The 12,197-nt window shown below is 40.1% G+C and overlaps 1 protein-coding gene across 3 annotated transcripts; it reads right to left on the bottom strand.

Annotated features, from left to right (window-relative positions):
- Nucleotides 1-1,864: 1,864 nt before the first annotated feature.
- LOC143848841 (uncharacterized) lies at nt 1,865-10,483 on the bottom strand. 3 transcript variants are annotated; one of them, XR_013235485.1, is made up of 5 exons: nt 10,046-10,483; nt 9,772-9,827; nt 3,450-3,674; nt 2,898-3,362; nt 1,865-2,742 (listed from the first exon to the last, which is right to left on the bottom strand). XR_013235485.1 is itself a non-coding variant. In XM_077357905.1 (4 exons), exons 1-4 carry the CDS (start codon nt 4,138-4,140, stop codon nt 3,339-3,341), a joined length of 522 nt encoding a protein of 173 aa, XP_077214020.1. In that variant the 5' UTR covers nt 4,141-9,723; the 3' UTR covers nt 3,149-3,338. The 3 variants fall into 3 exon arrangements, 1 of the variants encoding a protein (XP_077214020.1); XR_013235483.1 differs by having other exon boundaries at nt 1,866-2,742; nt 9,772-9,822; XM_077357905.1 differs by lacking the exons at nt 1,865-2,742; nt 9,772-9,827; nt 10,046-10,483 and adding exons at nt 3,780-3,857; nt 3,946-9,723 and having other exon boundaries at nt 3,149-3,362.
- Nucleotides 10,484-12,197: the final 1,714 nt, after the last annotated feature.

Below are 12,197 nucleotides of genomic sequence, written 5' to 3'. Positions count from 1 at the left end.
GCGTGGGGCACGTCCGCCGCCACCTCTCTCGGATCGGGGTCCACACAATCTAGCGCATTTGAGTGTAGAGCCAATTTCAGTTTGGACTTTCAGTTTGCAAAGTTGCAGTTTTGTGTCCGATTAGAACTTCACGGTGTACCACGAAAGAGAAAGGACCACTTGGACTTTGGCTGAATTATTACACATCCATTGAGAGATTATTATGCTAGGGTTAATTGAATATACCCTTTCAGTACATCATGGTGGACCTCGTGTCCATGCCTGCATTTCACTTTTTAATTTCTTTTCAATATATTAATGGATTTTTACTGGATTAAACTTTTAAAATCCGATAATTTTTATCTCAGTTGGTTTTTGTCTCGTACTGCATCAATTCATATACATCAAGCCATCCCAGCAAGCTTGAGTGAAGGCTCACGCTCTCACTAGATTTATTATAAACTTGCTACCACAACTAGTAAAAAGATTTTTAGATCACACAGAGGGAAAGACAATATAGTGATGTGCTAAGATGCAAGCTATGATCTAAACCCAAGCTAGGTTACTCACAAACTACATAAAGTAACATCAAGCCATTAGTCAAAACTCATATAGAGAAAGCATATGAATAAGTTGCAACAACAAAATTCTAAACAAAATCTGCATTTTGTTGTTCAATATGTTTGGAATGAATTATAAAGAACAATTCCAAAACAGAGAATGTGATAAAAATAAAGAATAACATGCTGACACCTTGATGAGAAAGTGCAAATGAACAAACCTTTTCTCTCTGCAGATGGAATTTTTTCACCAGTAGAATTATCTTTATCAATTCTCGTAGCAAATATATCAAGGACCACAATATCACCAATCTGTTAAATTTTCAAATATACTATAGAAGGAGAAACAAATTTCAGAGCCAAACATTTAAAACATTTGGATTTTTCAGCAATAGACAAAATCTTTGTTTTAGAAAACTGCCAAGCATGGTCCCGTTCACAGTAAGGCACATCCGGGCATGACAATCAAGGTAAACCCTGTTTTACCATTTTCATGAGCCTCTTTGTATATGTTTTACATTAAAAACCTGTGTGTGCCTATGTTGATATTTTACGTGAGAATGTACTAGGCTTCCAATGTTTCCTTTTTAGCCTAGAAGGGCATACTTGTAAGCCTTGAAAAACACCAATGCAAATTATTGTGTAGGGAGCATTCTGAGGTTAGGATGATTTCACAGCATGCTTGATGTTACCTTGTCGCTGATCTCTTCATATATCTTGATATATGTCGCTATATGCATACGGTGGTAAAAGCTAAGGTCAACTAAGTGGTGCTCAACCAACTCACAATATCTCCTATCTTCTAGGAGGAATTTACATCTCAAGTATGAACACATGGGCCTCTTCTCAAACCCATGTACAAAAGCAAAGCAGAATATATGTGCAACCGTGTACTCGTCCGTGTCATTCCGAATCGACTAGGATTTGTTTTGACCGCATTCAAACCTACATCCACATTTTGAAACAGTGGTCGAGAGGCTCCCAAGAGTACCTTGTACTCACTATGCCTAAGCGGACAACACAGATGTGGGACTCTAAGAATATGTTGTGTGCTGATGACCCTCGACATGGTCGCTATCTGACAGCTTCAGCCATTTTCTGCGGGAAGATGAGCAACAAAGAAGTAGATGAACAGATGACTAATGTTCAGAAAAAGAACTCTTCCTACTTTGTGGAATGGAAACCAAACAATGTCAAGTCCACTATTTGTGACATCCCACCCAAGGAGCTGAAAATGTCATCTATGTTTATTGGGAACTCGACATCAATTCATGAGGTGTTCCAGCAGGTCAGTGAGCAGTTCACGACTATGGTCAGGAGGAAGGCTTTCTTGCACTGGTACACTGACATATCCACCTTACAGACAATACCCTTGATCAAATGCATAATGAATGCAGAGAGAAATGTCAGCATATGCTCAAAATCCACCTCCTGCTTCCCCAGAACAGTGATGGAACCCTCCACCAACATTGATGGCCCACCCTCGCTCCTTTGCAAGTGGTGCCGCCAAGATGGTGCCCCCCACCTGCAGTATATCTTGGTATATTTTAATGGTTTACCCTGTTATACAGGATTGATAATCAAGAGACCTTTTCTCTATTGTTGCCTAAATCAACTCTCTCAGAGTGCTCTTACCACTGTGGTTGTAAACAGAGATTAGCCTCTTCATTAGCTTGATATTTTGAATGCGTTTCTTCACGGTGATCATCATGAGAAAGTCTACATGGACCTTCCACCAAGGTTTCAGCCTATGGGGAGGCTGGAAAAGTGTGTAGGCTATTGAAGGTAATATATCGCCTAAAAAATCCTCTCGTGCATGGTCATGACAGATTTAGATCAATAGTTTTGAATTTGATGGAAGAAATCATGGCCTAACTCTAAAATCTGAATTGTATCTCTTTCTTCTACATAAAATCTAAATTGTATCTATGAGGAGAGGACATATCCTTGGCAAAACATTGAACTACTATGGATATGCAATACAAAAAAATGTTGATGGAGATGTGCCAAGAGATTACATACCCAGTTATAATATCTGTTCATGTCAGGCATTGCATCAAATAGTTGGCGGGCTTGATCCGTTGACATCACATAAACAGAAATGAGTGAAATGGGGATGAAGGGATTATGGATTCCATTCCTCAGTTCACAACAGATAAATGCATATGATGACCTTGCTTGTCATCGCTGCCTACAATAAGGGCTGTAATCAAAACAGAACCGCTCCTTGAGGAAAAAATATCCAAACAGAGAAAAAATTAAAAAAGAACAATAAAGAAGTGGGGCGGGGGGAGGGGGGGAAATGGAGATAAAAGAAGAACATATAATCTGAGAAGAAGAAGAGGGAAAACAACCAACCTTTCCATCACCCACAATCTCCTCTCCTCCATCTCAACATCACCTCCTTCAACAATCCACCATCAGCCTCCTCTCCTCCATCTCAACATCACCTCCTTCAACAATCCACCATCAGCCCCCTCTCCAATACATCCCAACAACCATCATCTCTATACCTTATAAAGTTCCCATTTGGAATAGACAACACAGAGACATTAAATAGCTTAAATTTGTACGAATTGTACATCAAAATACCTTACATAAAAATAACATAATGTGGCAAAATACACTACTTCAAACTTAGAAATGAAATATAAAGGTTCATACATCAACCATAGAAATGGAATAAGACAAAGGGACTGTGCTTCGTGTTTGGTTAAGTACATCAAAACCCCATACAAAAAGTTACCAAAATTCATGCATGTATTAAGAACAGAAATAGAAAAGACACAAGAAACTGGCTTAAGTGCTTCCTGTTCGTTTGACCTGCAAAAAAAAAAAAATTTAGAATAAGTGACAGATTCAACAAAGTCGAAATAAATTTATTAATAAATAAAAGTATCATATACTTACAAAGGAAGAAACCCATGGCACATGTCCTCCCGCGGCGTCTCTAATAGTTTTGCGTCGTCCTGATGGTCTTATTAGAGGTTCAGTACCCACCATTGCAACCCTGATACTAACCAGAGAGAATCCATCTCCCATTGGTTTGCCATCAACTAGAGTCATCGGATCATCACTCACAAGAAGTCCCTTGGCCACTTCAAGCCCCGGTTCTTTCATGCTCATCAAAATAACCTTAGCAACATTAAAGAAATGAAGCCAAGTACATTTATACTCCAAAATTATAATAGTAAAGAAAATACATGATTAATTGGATGAAAACGTAAAAACCATTTATACCTCAGGGCGGGAGCGATCTATGTTGATACTAGAGGGGGACGAAGCATCCATTCGTGTAGGTGTCCCCTCAGCGGGAGTCTTAAATATTTTAAGGTAGATCCATCATTCAAAAGCATCATATCACATATTTATAACTAACTCTTAACGAACAAAATTCAAATTTTACCTGGCTGCGCATGTAAGTCGATATGAAATCATCTCTTATATCCACTGGTAACTCAACCCCAAATGCCAACCTCTCAGGTAATGTTTCAGCCTGCTTGAGTGACTCTACCCCATATTGGATTATTGACAGTGGAGCAACAGACCACATGGCTTTTGACCCCTCTCTCTTATGCTTTGCATCACCCACCTCAACCATGAAGCTAGTTTCCTTACCTACTGGTCAAACTGCACACATCACTCATATTGGCTCTACCATGTTGACATCATCTTTACCCATTGATAATGTTTTATGTTTGCCCTCCTTTAACCATGACCTTCTTTCTGTTAGTCAGCTCACTAAAATACTAAATTGCTCAATCACTTTCTTTCCTGAACATTGTATTTTGCAGGACTTGTCCTCGAAGATGGTGATTGGGTCGGGTAAACAGCAAGGAGGTCTTTACATCCTCCAACCACACCAGGCCAACCAGGCTTCTTTCCCTTCCAACAGCATATCATTTGATTTATGGCATTGGGGACTAGGGCATCTCTCTCACTCTCGTCTTCAAACATTGTCCAAGAACAATTCTGAGTATTTGTTTTTCTAATAAATCAATCTGTGGTATTTGTCCACTTGCCAAGCAATCTAGATTAGCATTTCCTTTGAGTTGTATTTCTTCTACAAGATCGTTCATGTTAATTCATTGTGACATTTGGGGCCGTTATGGTACTGCTTCTCATTGTGGTGCTCATTATTTCATGACAATTGTTGATGACTACACGAGAGTCACCTGGGTTTACTTGATGCAAACCAAATCTCAAACTTTATCTTATCTCAAGAATTTGTTTGCTTTAATAAAAAATCAGTTTAATAGCAAAGTTCAACAAATTAGAACCGACAATGGTACTGAGTTTTTTTCTTCTGAATTCCAATCCTTACTTCACAACAAAGGGATTTTTCACCAACATAGTTGTGTGGCCACCCCACAACAAAATGGAGTGGTCGAACAGAAACACAGGCACCTACTTCAAGTAGCTCGTGCTTTGAGGTTTCAAGCAAACCTTCCATTAGATTTTTGGGGTGAATGTGTTCTCACTGCCACCTATCTAATCAATCGTATCCCTACCCCTCTTTTGTCTGGAAAAAGTCCATATGAGGCCCTTTTTGGCCACCAACCCAACTATATAATTATATTTATTTGAATTGTGTATGAAAATTAGTGTATGCATAACTTATAAATCAGACATGCGCTATATGTTTGATGTTGTTATTATGAGTGATTTTTTATTTATATGATGGTTTTTTAGTGTATTTCTGCTTATTCTAGCACTTCCGGAAGTTTTATCTTAAATGTGCGTCATTTGTGTTTCCATTACAATTTCCGTAATTTTACGGGATGCCCACTGAAATTTCCATTCGAAACCCACATGGTTCCATTTCCATTGACGATCAAAATGCATACTGAAACCGAAACTTGAAACCTTGACTTTAGTCCAATAAACAATTAGTCGAGGGCTTCTTCTGTTTCCACACCACTAGAGAATTTGGGTATAACGTTTTTGTTAGATTTATCAGTTGCATCAGGAAACTGTGACTCTGTCAATGGGAAAGTGACTGACTTTTCATGCTTTTCAGAGTAAGTAGGAGGAATTGAATAACTACTAAGTACTAACCAATTGTTCCCATTATTGAGACACGGAAGAAACTAACAGAACCTCGAAGGATATTTTAATTCCTTGCAAGATTAAACCTAGAATCCGCTGACTTCTGGTGTAAGCCTGTAAGCATCATTTCAGTTATTAATCAGCTGATTAAAGGCGTACACGTGAAGCATTCTAGTACTAGAGCAAGTTTCAGATATCAATGGAGGAGTAGTATTATGGGCATTCAGAGGTTCGATTCGGGTTGTGGATGCAAACGAGGCGGAAGTCCGGGCTATTCACCAAGGAATTAAAATGTTCCACAACGTGGATTTGAACAAGGTAGAGATTGAATGGGACCCTCTTAACATCATCCGGTGGCTTAGAGGTTCTCATGTGGCTCCTTGGAGATTTGCAGCCTTATTTGACGAGATTCGGGATAGATTGGGTTTGCCATCAGTCTCTTTCCTCCATGTGATGTGAGGCGGTCTGCCAACGGGGAGGCGGACAGACTGGCGAGAGAGGGTGTTTCTAGGGAAAGTTTAGAGCTTTTTGGATCTTATCCCTCCCTAAATTCTGATTTCGTTTGTTGTATGGTACTTTGTTTTTTTTCTTTTTTCTGTTAGCCTCCTTTTCATTGTATCTTGGGGACCCTCTCGGTCTCGTTTTCATTAATGAAAGCCTTTCAACATTCAGAAAATAAAAATGAAATATTCAAGTACATTTCTAAGATTTGGAAAACACCCTCAATACTTGACCAAAGAGGCACATAATGTCCACAATGGATGAACTTGGTTAGATATATCTGTAAAGAAAAAGAAGCAACCTTTTGTGAAACTGTGTGTCAGAACAAAACAACCTTTAATGCAACTGTGAATGTTAGAACCTCACTGATATTTATTTCTCATTATAGCTGACTCAGTATTTAGTTTTTCTTTAATAGTTTGGTTTTACTACTGTTATTTTTTTTCAGGTGGCGGAACGAGCCTTATTGCTCTGGAACAATGACCACATACGGAACTTGATCACGCAGAATCGGAAGGTGATACTTCCCATCATCTTCCCAGCCTTGGAGGAAAACACCAGGACCCATTGGAACCAGGCTGTCCAGAGCTTGACCCTGAACGTAAGGAGGATTTTCTCGGATGCTGATTCAGAGCTCTTCGAGGAGTGCTTAATCAGATTCCAAGAAGACGAAGTCAGGGAGACAGAGATGCAAGAGAAGAGGGAATTGACTTGGAAGCGCTTGGAAGACGTCGCAGCCTCCAAAGCTATTAGTAATGAGGCAGTTCTCGTCTCTCGGTTTGTCACTTCCCTTAGCATGACGAGCACAAGCCCACGAGCTACCGTTGGCAGTTGAATTTCCCTCGAATTTCCCTCTTGGATTCCCCGGGTTCCTACAGTTTCAGTACATGCTGAAGGTTTGTAGATTTGCAGACCCCTGAAATCAAACCCCACAATGGGCATGGGTGGGCTTGGGAAGACTACTCTTGCTCAATTCGTCTATAACGATCAGAGGCTAAAGACCCATTTTGGGCTAAGAGTGTGGGCTTGTGTGTCTGACAAATTTAATGTATTGAGAATAACAAATGCAATTATTGAATCTGCAACTGGAAGTCACTGTGGTCTCTCAAACTTGGATGCCGCGCAGAGAAACTAAATGGTGAGAAATTTTTAATTGTTCTAGATGATGTTTGGGATGAAAATCAAATTCACTGGGACAGTCTACGAGTCCCCTTTGGTGTTGGAGCAAAGGGGAGTAAAATTATGGTAACTACACGAAGTGAAAGGGTTGCAATTATAGTGGGCACAGTTGGTGCTCACCATTTAAAGGTTTTACCAGATGGTGATTGTTGGGAACTATTTACTAGGCGTGCATTTGTGACAGGAATTTCAAATGCGCATCCAAAATTGGAGGATATTGGTAGGCAACTCGTGCAGAAGTGCGAAGGCCTGCCTTTGGCCATAAAGACATTGGGGGGCATCTTGTCTTCTAAAACGAATGTGAGTGAGTGGGAAAGCATCTTGACAAGCAAAATATGGAAGGATGATAAAAATGAAATATTACCAGCTTTAAGATTGAGCTATCATTACTTACCACCGAATCAAAAGCAATGTTTTGCCTATTGTGCTACATTTCCTAAACATTTTCGGTTTGGGAAGAATGTGTTAGTCCGACAATGGATGGTTGTGGGCTTCATTCAACCCAAATGAAGCACGATCCTAGAAGACATAGGTGGGGAGATATTTGATGATTTATTGCTGAAGTCTTTCTTTCAATATTCTCATCATGAATTCTATCGGGAGACTTCAATATACGTGATGCATGATCTCATGCATGATCTAGCAGAATCTATCTCAGGTGATGAATGTCTTAGAATGGAATGTGGTGTGTCACGCACCATCCCTAAAATTGCACGCCATTTATCGTGGATTCTTGACGAAGAGAATCCAATATCTTTGAAGGTATTGTACAAATTTAAGAGCTTACGCTCATTTCTAGTGGGTGTTAATTCTCTTAATCCCCCACCAATCATCAATGATGCCCTCAAGGAGTTGACATGCTTGCAGGTATTAGATTTGAGTTTCACTAGAATCGAAAAGTTGCCAGATTCAATTGGCAATTTGAAGCATCTACGTTACCTTGACCTCTCTTGCACGATGATAGACAGGCTACCTGAATCAGTAACTAATCTCTGTAATCTGCAAACGCTATGTATGGATTTTTGCGTCAAACTTAAAGGGTTACCCAAAGGTATCACGAATCTAGTTAATCTACGATATATTGCCATACAATCGGTCCATTTGAATTGGTACTCGATTTCTTTTCCAGGAATTGGGAAATTAACTTCGCTCCAAACATTGTTGAAATTCAAGGTGTGCAAAGAGAGTGGTTGTCAGATAGGAGAGTTGAAGGACATGAGGAACATCAAAGAAAAATTCACATCTCGGGTCTCAAGAATGTGCAAAACATAGAGGAGGCAAAAGAAGCCAATTTGAAAGATAAAAAATACCTTGATGAGTTAGTGTTGGAATGGGATGGATATGATAATTCAGAAGATGGAATGGTTAATGACGAGACGGTCTTGGAAGGCCTCCAACCCCACACAAACCTCAAAAATTTACAAATTTTTGCCTATGGTGGTGTCAGCTTTCCAAGTTGGATAGGGCATCTCTTCAATTTAACAAGCATTACTTTTGAGGACTGTAGAAAATGTGAACGCCTCTTGCCTCCTGATATCCATCTTCCCTCTCTTCGTGAGCTTACATTAAGATTATGCCCTAAGCTGGAGGCATTTCCCGAAGCCAACCCTCTTCCTGCCCTCACAAAGTTGGAAATAATTGGTTGTGAAAAATTGAGTACCCTTCCATTGCTCTCATCTCTTTGTGATTTAAGACTAGGGAGGTGTGGTGAGAAGCTATTAAGCTTATCAGTTCCTTGCCTCACCTCTCTTTCCATATTGACTATCGAACGCTTTGAAAGCCTGAGATCACTACCACATGGGTTGCTGAAACCCCTAACCGATCTTCAGAGGTTAAACATAGGATGGTCTGATGATTTGAAGTGTTGGTCCACGGAAGGCTGGTTGCAAGATCTACCCTCTCTCCAACATTTGGAGATCTATAGCTGTCACAACCTAGAGTCCTTGGCAAATGGAGAGGGCGGGGGGGGCTTCCCACCACACTCAAAACTCTAGAAATCCATTTTTGTTCTAATCTCAAGTTCATGCCCACTCGGCTGGAAAGTCTCACCTCCCTCAAAGAACTGATAATTGAAGATTATCGTCAACTCCATTCCTTGTTTCCTGATGATGACAATAATGATTATGGCCTCCCCACCACACTTGAATGTTTGAAGATTTTATGTTGTCCTAAACTGGAGGAACGATGTAGAGAAGAAGGGGGCCAAGATTGGCCAAAGATACAACACATTCCCCACATTGACATCATTTAATCGTCATCCAGGCATAGGTGCGATCTCACTCTCTATTTAAATGTTCTACACCATTACAATGTTATTATTAAAATCTCCATAATTTTAAGAAAAAAAGGAAATCGATCCTTTGAAATGAAAAAAAAAATCTGGGAAATTTGAGACTCAATTAGGAGAAGATCCATAGAGATAACAAAATAAAATAAACACCGAACCAGATCATAAATATCATGACAAAACTAGTAAAATTAAGGAAAAAGAAACAAAAGTTACCTCTAGTTAAGATCCCTTTTCTTCTTTTCTTCTCCTTTGTCTTATCCTTCTCTAATCTTGCCGAAATTACCAAAGGGAAAGAGAATCATAAATCTATTAACAGATGAAATGAAAAACAACTGAAAATACAAAGGAACCCTAGCTCGAAAATCAGAAAATGGGTACAAGTGAAAACAAAAAACAGAGCCTTGGCACAGATTTATAGAGAAAGAGAGAGATGGAACTAATAATGAAACCCTTTTTCAAAAAGAAAAGAGAAATCAAGGGGACTCACATTGTTGGAACGATGGTAGATATCTCAGGCCAGAAGGAACCCTAACCCCAAATCAGCCCCCTTCTTCTTCGTTTGACAATGGCCAAAAACAGGGAGGGCGTGGAGATGGAACCAAATGCAGAGGGATGGTCGAAACCCTAGCAAATAAAGGAAAAAGAATTGTCAAATCCTACAAAACAAAGCAATAGAAGCTTCTCTCTTCCTCAGTTTCTTCTCCTTCATCAATCGGCAATGTAGATTAGGGTTTCTCGACAGTTTTGGGCTCCTAATCGTTAGCAGATCCTGATGGAAAAGAGGGAGCGGGAGAGAAAAGCTAGGGCATGAGAGGGAAAATATAGGTTTGCGCGGGAGAGGAAAAGAGGCAGCGGGAGAGAAAAAAAATATGGCGCGAGTGGTTTGTTTAAGCTTTTTTTTTCTCCGATGATATAGCAGCGGTCATCTAATTGACCGCGCCTAAATACCCACTTTCAACAGCGGTTTTAAAGACCGCTGCTAAATTACCGCTGCTAAACAGCGGTTTTGTTGTAGTGAATCCTTTCCATTCAACGCCTTAGCCAAGCCCTGTTGAACTAAGATGTCCTTCACCCTCATCTGTCATAGGGTGAAACTGCCGTTTCCGTTAAATCTGTCGATGTTGAACTGGGTAGAACTCGATTTTGCCACCATCTCAGACTACTTCGCACTTTTCGGTGTAGCACTCCACCTCGAACAAGAATCTTCTTTAACAATCTTTCCACCCAAAAAAATCGCTCTAACAGCGATCCAACTACAATACCCACGATCACTTCACACGGGCTCGACGATCGTTTCAACCACAGCTCTGATACCACTTTGTTAAGAAAATCCACCGGCCATAACAATTCGACCGTGCACAAATTTAACGGAAAAGTAAAATACACGAACAAGCCCCAAGATGAACACCGAGATTTTACGTAGTTTGGACAAGCCTACTCCACGGGCGAGAAACACGATCTTCCACCATGAGAAAACAACATACAAGGATTACAATGGATCTAAACCAAAACCCAAAACCCAAAACCCTTCCCTTGCTTCTCAAACCCAAGACCATACCCAAGTGTAACCCGAGAGAAACCCACAAGAGAAAACCCAACCCAAGAAAAACTCTTCGCTTTTCTCTCTCTCTCTTCTCTTGCACGTTCTCACACCCAAGAGAAACACCTCTCTTGCCCCTTTCCAAACGTGGGTTTTGGAGCTAAAATTGCTAGGTTTTTCTTTTCTTTCTAAACCCCAAAAAGAGAAAACTACTACTTTGCTTTTTGCCTTCCCACCCAAGTAATCCAAGGTGGGTCAGAAATAAGGCAACCTTCCAACAGTGTTTATGTGTGGGTTGCCTTAGGAGGATCCCAACTCAATATTCTCATAAACAGTAGATAGAAAGGTCATATGTTTTTGCATGAATCATGTTCACGAGTTGAAAAAAAAGATCCAAATGCCCATATCAAAAGAGAAAGTAATCAATATTCACAGATCAAACACGAACTCCTCAACGTCAAAAGGAAATTCTAGTATTGAATAGGCTCATATGAAGCCTTGGTCTTCCCTCTACAACTTGATTCGACTACGACATTTGATAAAGACGCCATCTTATCATCCTCAACCCTCATCACATGCATCGCTCGTAAATTCTTTTTTTGGGTAGGTTACACGCATCGCTCGTAAATTCAGCAGGTTAAAAACAAGGGTATATAGCTCCCTAGCCCTAGGCCCTAGCTAACACCCCTTAACCCCGTTAAGGGGTTGGGCACCCTCCCCTTTACGGCAAGCTTTTAAGGATGAGTTCTACCCTGGTCCCGACAAGTAGTATTAGAATCGGGGGTACTATTTAGCGCCCCAAATTCTTAACACGTATGTAATGTACAAAGAACAAATTTGTATATGATACATATGCATGTCTACCTATGTTGATATGTACATGCATGATTATGAGTAACAAGGAAAATGGGGATCAACCCAAGTCATGCCAAAACATTCTAGGATATGATTCCAAACCTCTCTAGTAAACCTCAAATGTATGAAAGATGATCTATAGTTTGTCCGGCCGCTAAACACAAAGCGTAGTGATCCACAATTAATACCTTCTGATTGCAGAGATGATCAACCGTCTTGATCTTTTTCTAGCATAGCTGCCCAC

Source organism: Tasmannia lanceolata, unplaced genomic scaffold, assembly GCF_043159265.1.
Source record: "Tasmannia lanceolata isolate RefF3 unplaced genomic scaffold, GAP_Taslan_0.1 ptg000003l, whole genome shotgun sequence".
NCBI classification, from domain to species: domain Eukaryota; kingdom Viridiplantae; phylum Streptophyta; class Magnoliopsida; order Canellales; family Winteraceae; genus Tasmannia; species Tasmannia lanceolata.
The sequence above is the reverse complement of the archived record's forward strand: the minus strand, read 5'-3'. Positions and strand labels throughout refer to the sequence as shown.

Bases quoted from the DNA above. Each gene is read 5' to 3' on its own strand.
- LOC143848841 (XM_077357905.1), bottom strand. From the start codon at position 4,140: ATGGTTGAGGTGGGTGATGCAAAGCATAAGAGAGAGGGGTCAAAAGCC. The intron at 3,675-3,779 runs GTATAAATGGTT...AATGTTGCTAAG, and splicing joins TAGATCGCTCCCGCCCTGAG to GTTATTTTGATGAGCATGAA. The intron at 3,363-3,449 runs GTAAGTATATGA...TTTTTTTTGCAG, and splicing joins TGCCATGGGTTTCTTCCTTT to GTCAAACGAACAGGAAGCAC.